Source organism: Aspergillus fijiensis (assembly GCF_003184825.1).
Source record: "Aspergillus fijiensis CBS 313.89 unplaced genomic scaffold BO72scaffold_3, whole genome shotgun sequence".
In the NCBI taxonomy this organism is placed as follows: Eukaryota; Fungi; Ascomycota; class Eurotiomycetes; order Eurotiales; family Aspergillaceae; genus Aspergillus; species Aspergillus fijiensis.
Window position 1 is genome coordinate 228,673 of NW_024468979.1, and position 12,708 is coordinate 241,380.

A 12,708-nucleotide genomic window follows, 5' to 3' on the forward strand; every position below is an offset into this window, starting at 1 on the left:
TCCTCGTTCGTTTCTGAAACTTCTCATTCGTTCACCACCACACATTCGTTACACACATCCAATACAGCCATGAAGTCTTACATGCAGTGGGCCGCCGCTGCCCTCGCCGCCGGAGTGCCCTTGTGCGCAGCTCAGACCTACACCGACTGCAACCCTCTGAACAGTATGTTAATGCGAAGAACTCGAGTCTGAGCCTATCGCTAACTGATCGTCACAACAGAAACCTGTCCCGCCGATACTGGTCTCGACCAATGGTCTTTCAGCACTGATTTCACCGTCGGATCTTCTGCGTTTAACAAGTGGACCACGACTGCTGGCACGGTCAACAGCACCTCCTTGGGTGCCAAATTCGAGATCAAGGAGGAGGGAGATGCTCCCACTATCCAGACTGATTTCTACATCTTCTTCGGAAGAGTGGAAGCCAAGTTCCGCTGTGCCAACGGTACCGGAATTATCAGCACTCTTGTGATGGAGTCCGATGACCTTGACGAGATTGACTGGGTAAGTTTGGGTTCCCAACAAGTAGAACAGTCAAAAGCTGACCACTATCCAGGAACAAATCTCAACCTTCGACACTTACGTCCAGACTGACTACTTCGGTAAAGGCAACACCACAAGCTACGACCGATACACCAACGTGGATGTGACCGATCCCGTTGAGGAGTACCACACCTATGCCGTTGACTGGACTGCGGAAAGAATCGAGTGGATCCTTGACGGAACTGTGGTCCGCACCCTCGAATACGCCGACGCTGTGGATGGCACGAACTTCCCGCAGACCCCCATGGTTGTCAAGATCGGAATCTGGGCTGGTGGCGATCCCAGCAACAGCGCTGGAACCATTGGTAAGCCAACTGCAGCACTTGATGATTATCGATGTTGTTTTGCTAACGTGTTTTGCAGAATGGGCGGGTGGCGAGACTGATTATACCGCTGGTCCCTTCATCATGTACCTCGAGTCGGTGAACATCACCAACTACAGCCCGGCATGCAGCTACACATACTCCGACAAGACCGGCGACTACACCAGTATTACCAGCTCGAACTCCACTTGCAACGCCACTTCCACCACCACTTCTAGCAAGAGCACCTTGGCCAGTGGCTCGGCTGTTGCCTCCAGCTCTGGTGCTGTCTACACTGGTGGCGCGAACAGTCTTTCCTATGGATCTGCGATTTCCATGGTTGGCGCTGGTCTTTTGGCTGCTCTTCTCTGATTTGAATTTTCGAGCCCTTGCTCTGACTGCGTCAGATAAGGCGTCTTCACTATTTTGTATATATAGACCAACTCCGCAAGATAAATATCAGATCCCTGTTTGTAAGGAGTAGTCTCCAGAGAAATGCGACCCGTGTCTCAAGCCTGATATGTAGTATTTGCGAGGTCCAAAGCCCGTGTTGCGATAGTTTACTTTGAGATTACAACAGCAGGAAAAGATCGAGCATGGGGTCTTGCCACCCTTGCTGCCCCCACGCGAGAAGACAAGATAGCCTTTATTTCCCTCTACCTTGCGGCAAGCTAAACCAGCAAGACATTTCAATGTCGATCTCTGCATACTTCTTGAAGCTTCCTAACCATGCGACCCCCAATCGAACCACTAACTCCAAAATCTGCAGTCAGAAGCCCTTGACCGAGACTCCCTAATCTCTTTCCTATCTGTTTGACAATGTTGGAGGAGTCGGGGCCAGCCGAGAAGCCCCCCGAGCTCGGAGTTTGCCGAGGCCCGAGGCCCGCCCCGTCCCACCTCGGGGTAGATTGCTACTCATGGATTGACCTTGCAAATATGGTTTTTCATTACAGATGGACCGAGAAAATTCGGTCATACACCTTACACGGCCGACCATACCATAAAGAGAAGACATGCTAGGCTCGTCTTGCGAAGTCATTTCGCCGAGTGAGGCGGTATTAGCCCATGTGCGACTACATGATCGGCTATATGAGTAGTAGAGATTACTATGCAGAAGTCATCGAATTGACAGGCCACGATGTATGTCTGCCGCGAGTATCCCATCCCTTTCGATGGCCGGATGATGCATTTATTCACGGACCTACCGTCTACTCTACGCTCAGTATACTACCCAGGCTATGGGTACATCCGGGAGTAAGAAATAAGGCTGACGCCGGGGAACGGAACCGCGGCCCGGAGTTAAGAACGAGTCGACAGAGAACGATCACCAATCAAAGATGCCAACTCGCCACCGGTAGGCGAGCTTCCCACAGTTCTTCTGAGTCAAGTTGCAATATCCCAAGTCGATCCAGGTCTGCGCTACCTAGGCAGGGTAATGACCCCTCCTGGCTGGAGGCTCCGCCATCGTTCTAGATTATCGAATCTCAAGGACCACAGAGATCAGTCTTTTTACCTGTCTTTTCGTGTCAGAAGCCGCGTGGAGACATTAGGAGCTCAAGCAGCGGGTGATCTTATGTCCCATCCTAGAGTAGTCCAGGACCACGATTGTCGATCGGCTGTCATAACCTGTCATGAGCTCGCCAATGAAGCCAACAAGCTTTGCTAAGGCTAGCAAAGCTTCTAAACAAAAGGCTTAATCTGATGCAGTCCACACCTGTTCCAAATCTCCACCACTCACTCATGGGCGACAATCGTCATCGGAGTGACTAACACTAAACTACTCAAGTGACGCTTTTCCATATAAATGATACTCAAGCTTCCAAAGGGTCCAAGGGCCACATATGGTTCTTCCCAGCCCCAGCCCCCCCATTACCATCGTTGTCGAAGCTGCGACGCCCGCTAGTGTTTTTGGAACGCCTACATCGACAATCTCGGCTCCTGCTACCGGATCCTACTACGCGACCTTTCTCCAGGAGGGCATTCCCAGCGGCACTTGTGGCACGAACTAAACAGCCCTGGCCGCCAGCACCTCCATCTCAACGCTGCAATGTTATCTGCAACAACGCACATGCGCTTTCAGCAAACTGGACCAAAGAAGTGCTTGAATGTACCGTTGAGCGGTGCGACAATGTCACGGGGAGTTTCAGCTATATCAACAGGGCGGATGGTCTCTTAGACCTGCAGTCTATGTGTTCCTATGCTCGAGGTACAAGCGCATAGCCCTCGACCTTTCTCCCTGCGACGATTTGACTTATGCGGACACAGGGAATGGTACATGCACTTCTTCCGCGTCGAGAATGTCGACGGCTGGGCTGCTGGTGGTTTGTTGGCGATGAGTCACGCATTCTTTGCTTGGCAGATCAGAATTGGTCTTTTTGTGTTGTACCTCTAAAACGACCCACGAGCCTTTTAATTCCAATTGAAGTTAGGATTGGAGGTAGGGATCCTTGCAGGAATCATCTCGAGACCGAGACCTTTGCTAGGTGACCAGATTGTCCTGGTGCGAGAGCAAGCTACAACAGTGGTAGGCTACGAGTATGATGTGCCTTGGGGTTGAGATATAGGGTTTGTGGACCGGAAGCTCAGCGCGGCATTTCCTTTTTGTTAATGAGTGGAGCAGAGGATCTCAGCAACATGCTGAATGTGGATGCGGATACGGATGTGGATGGGGATCAGTGGCGATCTCGACTATTCCTGCGGCTTCTGCGAATCTTTCCCATCGAATGCACAATAGGGGCAGACTTTGACTGTGCGGACCTTAGAATTGCGGAAAGGCGTTGGTATAGATATTCAAAATTCACTAGGGGAGAAACTACTCTCAAAACCTAACAGTTGATAGGGATATTCGAAGATAAAAAAAATAAAGCTTTAATATCGTTAGGAACGGCGCCCGCAGACACAGTGCTAAGTCTGTTGTTTCAGAAGTAAACTTCTTGGATCATTCACTGCGCCATATGAAGTCAGTGGTTGGAATGTGCCAGGCAGCCGCTGCGGGGACAGGCAGCAAACTATGCCACGGCGCAAGGAGGCATTGTGCAGTACAGTACAGTACTACAGTATACTTCCATTCACTTGGAGTAACACACACTTGCTCAATCTGCTATAATGCATTACCATCCCTCGTCCTTCCACCTTGCCACTCTCTCATCTTCTACCTTTCTCATCCTCCCACCTTACACTCTCTCTGCCTCTCCGTCTCCAACTCCAGTCTTGCGTCCTCACCTCCACAACTGTCATAAGAACCTACCTACCGTACTTCGACACGAAACCACACACAATATGGGGTAAGTGCGCGCTCACCAATCTCCCGATCATCCCCAGATCCCAGCCCGGTGACTAACGCTCTCGCACCCGAAGCTACACCCATTACTTCCACGTGAACTCCGCTAGCGAAGGCTGGGCGGTGATCTGGCCGCGCCTGATCGCCGACACGCAGACCATCATCGCCGCCGCGGGCGTTCCGCTAACTGGGCCTCCTGAGTACCACCCCAACGGGTACGAGATGACCACGCCCCCGATCGTGTCCGTGGACGAGGGGATCGACCTCAACGGGGTGGGCAAGAACGGGCACGAGCCGCTGGTGATCGGCGTCAAGGAAGACGGGTCTTTCAACTTCGTGAAGACCGCTCGCAAGCCCTATGACAAGGTGGTGGCGTGTGTGCTGCTCCGGGCCGCGATGCTGGCGCCTCAGGCGGTGGATGTCAGGTGCGTAGCTGGCGCTTTTCTGTTTCCTTGAATCGTTTCTGTTGCTTTCCCCTCGTTCCTCGATTTTCTTCGAGCATTGAGAGGCGTATGCTGATGATTCAACGTGGCGGCCTGCTCGCACAGTTCCGATGGCTATTGGGATGATGATCGGGAGTGGATCGCTGCGAGGGTGCTCTACCAGCGGCTGTGGCCGCAGGACGAGATTCATTGTCCGTGGAAGGAAGAGGACGGGCACGAGGTGAATGTCGACAACCCCGGCGGCGGCGGCACTGGCTGTGCCCAGCAATAGAGGAGAACCAAGCCATGGAGAGGTGAGAATCCGGGTTCTTATAACGTCGGGTGTCTCTCGTACGGTCGTGTTCTCCTGCTCTGGACGGGTTGCGCTTCTGGTTTGAATGGTTTTGACTTCCGCTTCGAGACCAAGCTGTGTCTCTCGGGATGGGGAACAGATAACTTTAGTCGCGTCATCTTACGCAGGAATTGATTCGTGTGGCTGTTGCTACACTCTCCTGTCCATCGCCTATCATAGTACTAGGAAAAATGAAGCTCTTCTGCAGTATATCAGTAGTCATGCCCGTCGACACGCTTTGAATCACTTGCCATCTACTAGAAGTATGGATTTAGCCCTAGGGAGCCAAGTAGAAGATACAATCGGTTCGCACGGAGAGCCATAGCATAGTAGGCACCTCGTAGGGCACGATGCTTTACGTGCATCCCACCGTTATTATGTATTGCCGCTGAGAGGATCAAGCGCGGGAACACATACTGCCGCACTGAAGCGTTCCTGGATATGACATTGAATGCCTAAATGCCGTGAAAAGTGGGTGAATTTTATTAGAAACTAGCAATATTAGAACAGATTGGAGCGACTTGGCATCGATGCCAGATCGTCGCTGCCAAAATTTACATATAACGTTGAGAAAGTCTCAGCGACCGGGGTTACACCTCCCCACGACCTGTCCACCAGAACTAGCTCCACCCCGCGCCTCTACTCTAGAACAGCACCTTGGAGACATCCTTGTTCTCCTTGATCTTGATGTTCTTGATCATCAGCACCCAGGCAATAGACAGACCCATCAACGCCGTACCGGCGATCATCATATTGCGCTGACTGGAGGCGTACGCATTCTGGATGGCGATGCGGGTCTCCGATCCGACAGGATAAGAAAGCTGAACATCCAGCGACTCGTAGATCTCCTCCCACTGGTCGAGGGTATCGGCGGGGAGATACTGGCGCAGCTTCTGGGGCAGGGTGTTGGTCCAGATGGCGCCGGAGACGCTGCTGCCGACGGCGCCGCCGACATTGCCGAAGGTGCTGAGCAGGGCCAGCATGGCGGCGTACTCCTCATGGGAGGAGGCGGCCAGGACGGCGACCTGCTCGATGAGGATCAGGGTGCCGCCACCGACGGCCAGGAAGATCTGGCACATGCACATATAGCCGACGGAGTGGCCGGGGGTGCGGAAGTAGATCATCAGCCCGCTGGCCAGCAGGTACAGCGGCACGGCCCACAGCAGCAGCCACTTGAACCGGCCCGTCACCCGGATCAGGTACCCGCACCCGATCAGCCAGATCGGGTCCATCAGGTCGAAGATCGAGCTGATGTACCCCGCCTGCGTCAGGCTCGTGTTGTAGACCACCTGCAGGAACGAGGTGTAGTAGCTCGCCCAGCAGTAGTACGAAATCTGGTAGGTCGTGCTCAGCAGGCACGCCCCGATCACCGTCCGGTTGGTCAGCAGGTGGTACGGGATGAACGGCTTGGGCGCCCCCCAGCGCTCGTACACCACGAACAGCAGCAGCACGCAGAAGCCCACGACCATCATGGCGATGATCTTGGGGGATTTCCATTCGTCCTCCGTGTTGCCCGCGATGTTGAACGAGGTCAGGAAGAGGATCAGGCCGCCGATCATGAGGATGATGCCGCCAACTAGAAGGGAAACCTCGGTGTTAGATGCATCATGGGACCATGTGACTTAGGTGGTGGAAGGGGTTGGGGATACACACCATCGAACTCCACAATGTAGAACCAGATGCTTTGCCACCAGGTGCGCGTGCTGCGGGGCTTGTATTGCAACCGACCCTCCTTGTCAGCCTTGCGCTTGGCCATCTCCCAGGTCAAGATCAACGGCAGGGCAACGACGGGCAACAGGATGCAGACGGTTCCATACGCCCAGCGCCAGTTGGTCTCGTGGAATTGGTTCGAGAGAGGTGCGCCGGCGAATGCGGTGATGATGTACGGCGAGGAGGTGAAGCCGAACGCAATGCCACGATTGCGCAGGGACGAGGTGTCGGAGGTGAGGACGTCCACGCAGAAAATCACACCGGTGAAGCCGACCGTGTAGAAGGCCTAGGAGAGGCAGTGTCAGTTTGTCGATGCGTTTACACGATAAGAAGAGTTTTCGACCTGGGATCACCCACCTGCGCAGCACAGTAGGTGGCGATGTTGTTGCAGCCTGCCATCATGATCAAACCCATCATCGCGATGAGAACCATGATACCCAGACCGACCGTGCGATCCCACAGGTTCAGCACCTTGGCAATCGGCAGCAAGCACGCAGCACCCATGACACTGGTGACGATGCTGATGACCGTCAACAGTGAATGCGCCGAGAAGTCACTGGTGATGTAGGCCGACAGGTTGGCGGTAAGATTGTTGTTCAGCCCACTGACAAAGTAGAGCATCCACATGCTATGGACCTTTAGTTAGTCTGTCTCAGACCCTAAGTCTCTCCAGACACGCAGGCTAACATGCACTCACCATCCATAGGAGAAGTAGAGGGCCTTCTTGGACCAGACGGCGGTGACCGCCTCCGCAACGCGAACACCATCCTGTTGATCCTGGTTCTGAAGTGACGGATCCGGGGAGGCCTCGCGCTCGATGGGAAGAGGATCCTCATCGACTTGAGGGGCATGGCTCTTGTTGTCCAGGGCCATGGTGACTGAGCAATCGAACCGTGTCCGACAGGCAGGGGAGGCGGTGGGAGAGAAAGCGAAGAAAGAAAAAACTTTTGTCGATCTGTCAATCGATCCTTTGGGCTGCGGGCGTGAGACATTTTTAAGAAGCCCTTGCACGGCCAAGCCTTGTCTGTGTCACGCCTGCGTATTCTCAATCAACCGGGTCAGCGATTCCCCTCCCAATGTCTTGGTTTGCCCTTGGCGACACCTCCAAGTGGCGGGCCTGGTCCGAGGTGGAACCCAGGATGCTGCATCTGATAAGATACCATCGCCACGCTAGGGTTGGGTGGTTCGGTGACATTTCGTGCGACTTCGCTAGAAGGTTTGGGGGGGGGGGGTAATTCCTCGTTGGTTGCTCGTGCAGTGAAGAAAACTCTATTACCTGTTCAATTCATCACAACAACTGAACAAGATCATTGTGTCTTCTTCCTCTGGTGTTCAGATACCTCTCTGCCTGTAGCAGAAGAATGCAACATATGCAGCAAATCCACGAAAGTCTACAACAACAGCGTGTTCATGTACTGTATATCATCAAACTCCACCGACCCAAAGCCTGGTTCGGTGCCTCCTCCACCAAGAGCTGAGACGAGCACCGCTCCCCTCCCCTCGCCCGCCAAGAACAGCCAAGGATCTAATCAATCCGCAAGCGGGTATCCTCCGGAGCACATCGGACCACTCTCGAGTGGCTGCACTCGGTGGGTGAGCCAAGAAACGAAGAGACTCGTAACCGAGGTCGTGGCCGGACACTTGGCCCTCGTAGCAAAAGCGAGGAGCCAAGCCCGCGATTTCTTGGAGGAAGTCCTTGGCAACCATGCCACGCGGATTTCATCGATGCAGAAAATCTGATAAAAGAACAAGTTCTTTCTGGTCAGTAGTGAGGTCTGTCCAGGAGGTAGAACATCATCAACCGATAATTCGACTAGAATCAAGCTTATAGAAACGTGGTGGCCTAAATTTCCAGAGCGGAGACTCTCGTGGTCCGCGGGCTCCGTGCGCGGGGCTCCCCATATGTTGGACCCTTTTTTTCCCCCGTTGTTTAGTGCCGTGTGCCCTGATTCCGAGTAATTGCCGCAGAAAGCGCCGCCTCTGTGGCGATGATGATGCTGGGTTTCCTGTAAGCGATTCACTCATTACTTCTTGCTTCATTATAACCCACGCTGCTTGGATGATAGGATGATCGATCAAGAGGTAGTTGCGTTGACATTCAGTACCATCAAGGCTGAGCTGTTGTTGCTCGAATGTTGATTTTTCACCTTCCCGCTAGCCTTGCCACCATTCGATAAATTCATGCCCCTGTTGCTGCATGTCAGATTGGTTTTACCTAAGTCAAGATTGCCGAGATTCGAGATGTCTCACATCGAATTTCTAGGCTGCCATCCATCTTGCTCAGGGACCATGGAAGAACGGTGGGCCTGCATCTGCTGAGAAGCAGACACCTTGGCCATGCAGGTTAACACAATCAGATCCTTTTTCTGGCAGCTTGGTCTTCTTGGTTCTCGGGCGGGAAGCGGGTTGATAAGATTGATAACAGGCGTTGCCATCATCGGTGTTGGAAGAATCTGATGTCTGTATGTAAGGGTCCGTGTGTTGAGTACGTGTATCCGTATGTTTTGTTTCCAAAAATACACCGTACCCCGCTGGATGCGAAGAATACCCCCTGTCTCAATCCGTTTTAGGTTTCTAAAAACCACATCATACATACTATCACGTCTGGTAGAGAAAACAACGCAAGTCAACTGGTTTTGCTCGGCCCCTGATTTCTTCCATTTTGCAGTCATAATTGAATACCTCTGCCACCCATGGGAATTCCAGTACATTCACCAGCGATTAGAGTTTCGTACCTGCAAAAAGTTGACGTAGGAGGATAAATGGTGAATCGGCCCCGGGCAATGCTGATCGGCAAACAGCTACAGCGGTGGGAAGATTACTATGGAACAAGCTGGTTGCAGTATTTACTCAGTAGATTCTTTTTCCAAAGGAATTGTGTTGCTAGTCGCATCTAAAGTATGGGTATTTACGAAATGAAATTTTGCACATATAGAATCTGGAGCATCTAACTGGCACATACGACCACAGGGTGTGGAAAACAGGGCTTCCCGTCCGCTCAGCCGTACTTAAGCCACACGCCGGGAGGTTAGTAGTTGGGTGGGTGACCACCAGCGAATCCCTTCTGTTGTATGTTTTTGGGTCTTTTGGTCTATGGTCCATTGCCAGATTGTCCTCTAGCGTAGTCCATTGCTCTCTCAACATGTTCGAGTTACTGACAGGTCAGGACCTTTGGGCGAACGATCGGCTAGATCAATGTCTTGACGTTCTTTTGGCCAAGCGGTGCAACGCCCCCATCAATTACTCACTCCGTAAAATGGGTCTTGATCGGCAATAGGCTGACAATCGCCTCGCAAACAGAGTAGGATCGTCATCAGCACTTGAAACAGCTGGTCACCCTGACTGGTGGCATGCTGACTTTAACCACCATTTTGGAATAAACACTTAGCCGTGTGCGTGGTGTTTCTGACAGCTTACCAGTTGGTAACTCCTGGCACCCATTCCCTGGTTCTCTTGCGTCTGCCGTCAAGTGTTGCAGGACGCGCACAGACTTCCAACTGTTCTCTATGATAAAGTACAGAGATCAAATATACGTCCTGTGCTCTTAAAAGTTATCGGCCCTCTGCGTGCACAACATGCGGCGCATCAAAGAAGCAACACCTTGAAAAAAGGCAGTCACAGGACACTGCTTCGGAACGCTGACCGTCGACTGAGATATCGCTGACTACTCTATCACAAATTGAAATTATCATACATTGATTGAAGTGAACACGCTCGTATATACATGCGCCGCATCAACACCAACTGTACACCCCATACATCAACCTCCAACACGTGGCGCGCGTACAACCCGGAGTAAAAACATATCGAGCTCCTAAGCTTAAGCACCACGGCGCCCAAAAAGGTCTGCAGCCCGGAATCAAAGACGATCGACCTCCCCCAACAACCACTGCAAATGCCGATACGAGACGCGACCCTGATCCTGGGCCTGCTTATGCCCGGCCTGGAAGGTCTCGGCCCACATCAGCCCGCGCTCGTAGTGCTGGACGCCCACCACGCCCTGCGGCCCGTCCAGCTCCCCGTACCCCTCCTGGGCATCGAAGACGCCCGCCCACTGGAGATCGGGCATGCGGATGTCGATGGGGGTGGCGGGGGCGGCCGCGAACCCCAGCCGGCCGTGCCAGGTCATGTTCTGGATGGCCAGGAGGGTGCCGTTGGTGATGATCAGGTAGTCCCAGTCGCCGTTGGCGATGAGCACGCGGTTGGTGGCCTCGATGACGCGCGGCAGGACCCCCTCGGTCGGGTTGGGCGAGTCGTCGCCTTGCTGCTCGGGCCCGGAGACGGCGTCCCCGCCCACGAAGACGGGGTCACTGCTGCACAGCTCCCATTCGATGTCGTGGGGCGCGTGGAGGGCGCGTTTGACGTCCGCGCGGTTGAAGTAGGTGGTCGGCGCGGGCTCGTAGGCCAGATCCGTCGGGAAGCCCAGCACGTCCCACAGCAGGGGACACTCGTCGATGATGCGGTAGGGGTTGAAGCAAGGGTTCGGGGTGAAGGCTTCGTAGTAGATCGCGTTGTAGATGTCGCACTCCGAGTAGTTCATGTACTTGGGCGGTTGGATGCCGGCGGCAGGGAAGGTGAAGTATTCGTCGAAGTAGGCCTGGTAGCCGCATTCTTCGTAGGTGGTGGCTAGCGAGGTCATGAAGGTCTCGTTGAAGTTGAAGAGCGAGGCGTGTTGCTGGACGAAGGGGTACGCGGGGAGTTCGGCTTGGACCCAGTCCCATTGGCCGATGCAGGCGTCGTACAGGAGGGCTCCTGTGCGCAGAGTATTAGTTGGTGCGAGGTGATGGAGGGGGTGAGTCGGCTTACCGCTGAGGTTGAAGTGGGTGGTATCGTTCTTGTCTAACATCGCCGAGGAAATGTAGGGCACATACCGTCCCGCGTAGCTCTCGCCGCTCACGAAAATGCGGAAGTTCTTGATGCCATACAAATCCTGGAATTTGGTGAAGAACTCGAGAAAGTCCGCGGCCACTTCTGCTTCGTTGGTCGCGGTTGGTGTGCCCACCGAGTACCCAGTGCCTACCGGTTGGTCCACCCTGCGACTTCCATTAGCATCGAAGTGCGTTCGTTTGCTGGGGATGAGGCCCCAGGGGGCGACCTGCTCACTACAGGCGGGCGTTACTTGGCCCTCGATGTATTGGCGATAACGTACCATAACATGTTGGTCAGGTTCACCCATGAATACTGATTAATGACCGGAGCATATGTGCCCGGCTGCCACGTGAATCGTCCATTCTCCTGGAAGAAGGCCTGTTCGGAAGAGCACCCTGGCCCTCCATTGAGGTAGATGGTCAAATCGTCTGACGGTTCGCCAATCTTGGGCTGGAAGATGTAGAAGAGAGACCGGGATTCATTCTGGTGCGAGCTAATGGAAATCGAACCCGAGTACAGCTCACCCAAGTCGAAGTGGACGTCTGGTAAGCTTTCTACCAAATGGGCTATGCGGATGCAATGGCACAGCACGTCAGTCGCGAATAAGGTTCATCTTGAGGTGGGGTAGGAATGCATACGCTTAGTCCGATCATTCCAGAATCGGTAGGTAGAAGTGTTGCTCGACTGAACTCTGGGAGCATGATTTCTCGCAGGACGGGTGGAAAACCGGTCGTAGGCTCGGGCTTTGTGCGCGGACGACGACCCAGGTTGAGATGCATGCACAGCGTTGAGCAACAGAAGGGCAATAGCAACCCCTGTTACAGAGAAGGATGGAAGCAACATCTTCAATCAGCGATTTGCGACAGGATTCCACTGGCTGACGGAAATTATTCCCTTGTGGCAACGCGGGCGGGGATCAGGCCGATCTTGTAGTCTTGTACCCAGCAAGCTCGACGACTCTGTGCCGAGTGTGATAGCTAGGGGGTAAGCGCGCCCACTCGGCTCGCCCACTCGGCTGGTTTGGTGGGAGATCAGATTGCGCAAGTTCAAATCTCGCGATGGCTTCAATTTCCTTAATCAAGTGGGTACGGCTCCATGGGCCACTCTATAGATGCTTTGTTGGATTGGCCAGACATGCGGCGGATGGACATGCGGCGGTTTAGCAATATATCAAGGGGGGACCAGTCGCACGCGACATATCCGCTAAATCAGTCGCCGGCGTCCATGGTCAGC

The 12,708-nt window shown here is 53.7% G+C and overlaps 5 protein-coding genes across 5 annotated transcripts; 2 read left to right on the forward strand and 3 right to left on the reverse strand.

The window, feature by feature from the left end:
• Positions 1 to 69: 69 nt before the first annotated feature.
• BO72DRAFT_367803 (glycoside hydrolase family 16 protein) lies at positions 70 to 1,214 on the forward strand (the record flags this gene model as incomplete). The annotated part of the gene is made up of 4 exons (XM_040940854.1): positions 70 to 163; positions 221 to 501; positions 554 to 845; positions 904 to 1,214. The coding sequence occupies 4 exons, from the start codon at positions 70 to 72 to the stop codon at positions 1,212 to 1,214; spliced, it is 978 nt and encodes a 325-aa protein (XP_040806012.1).
• Positions 1,215 to 3,992: 2,778 nt separating this feature from the next.
• On the forward strand, positions 3,993 to 4,836 carry BO72DRAFT_482681 (uncharacterized protein; the record flags this gene model as incomplete). The annotated part of the gene is made up of 3 exons (XM_040947742.1): positions 3,993 to 4,126; positions 4,200 to 4,547; positions 4,671 to 4,836. Exons 1-3 carry the CDS (start codon positions 4,122 to 4,124, stop codon positions 4,834 to 4,836), a joined length of 519 nt encoding a protein of 172 aa, XP_040806013.1. The 5' UTR covers positions 3,993 to 4,121.
• A 520-nt stretch (positions 4,837 to 5,356) lies between these two features.
• Positions 5,357 to 7,580, reverse strand: mirD (putative MFS siderophore iron transporter). Its single transcript, XM_040939149.1, has 4 exons — positions 7,304 to 7,580; positions 6,964 to 7,234; positions 6,550 to 6,892; positions 5,357 to 6,472 (listed from the first exon to the last, which is right to left on the reverse strand). Exons 1-4 carry the CDS (start codon positions 7,477 to 7,479, stop codon positions 5,541 to 5,543), a joined length of 1,722 nt encoding a protein of 573 aa, XP_040806014.1. The 5' UTR covers positions 7,480 to 7,580; the 3' UTR covers positions 5,357 to 5,540.
• Positions 7,581 to 7,927: 347 nt separating this feature from the next.
• BO72DRAFT_137801 (uncharacterized protein) lies at positions 7,928 to 8,795 on the reverse strand. Its single transcript, XM_040939150.1, has 2 exons — positions 8,657 to 8,795; positions 7,928 to 8,603 (listed from the first exon to the last, which is right to left on the reverse strand). Exons 1-2 carry the CDS (start codon positions 8,702 to 8,704, stop codon positions 8,136 to 8,138), a joined length of 516 nt encoding a protein of 171 aa, XP_040806015.1. The 5' UTR covers positions 8,705 to 8,795; the 3' UTR covers positions 7,928 to 8,135.
• Positions 8,796 to 10,347: 1,552 nt separating this feature from the next.
• BO72DRAFT_523885 (alpha/beta-hydrolase) lies at positions 10,348 to 12,585 on the reverse strand. Its single transcript, XM_040949813.1, has 4 exons — positions 12,114 to 12,585; positions 11,756 to 12,041; positions 11,413 to 11,639; positions 10,348 to 11,358 (listed from the first exon to the last, which is right to left on the reverse strand). Exons 1-4 carry the CDS (start codon positions 12,316 to 12,318, stop codon positions 10,466 to 10,468), a joined length of 1,611 nt encoding a protein of 536 aa, XP_040806016.1. The 5' UTR covers positions 12,319 to 12,585; the 3' UTR covers positions 10,348 to 10,465.
• Between the last annotated feature and the right edge of the window lie 123 nt (positions 12,586 to 12,708).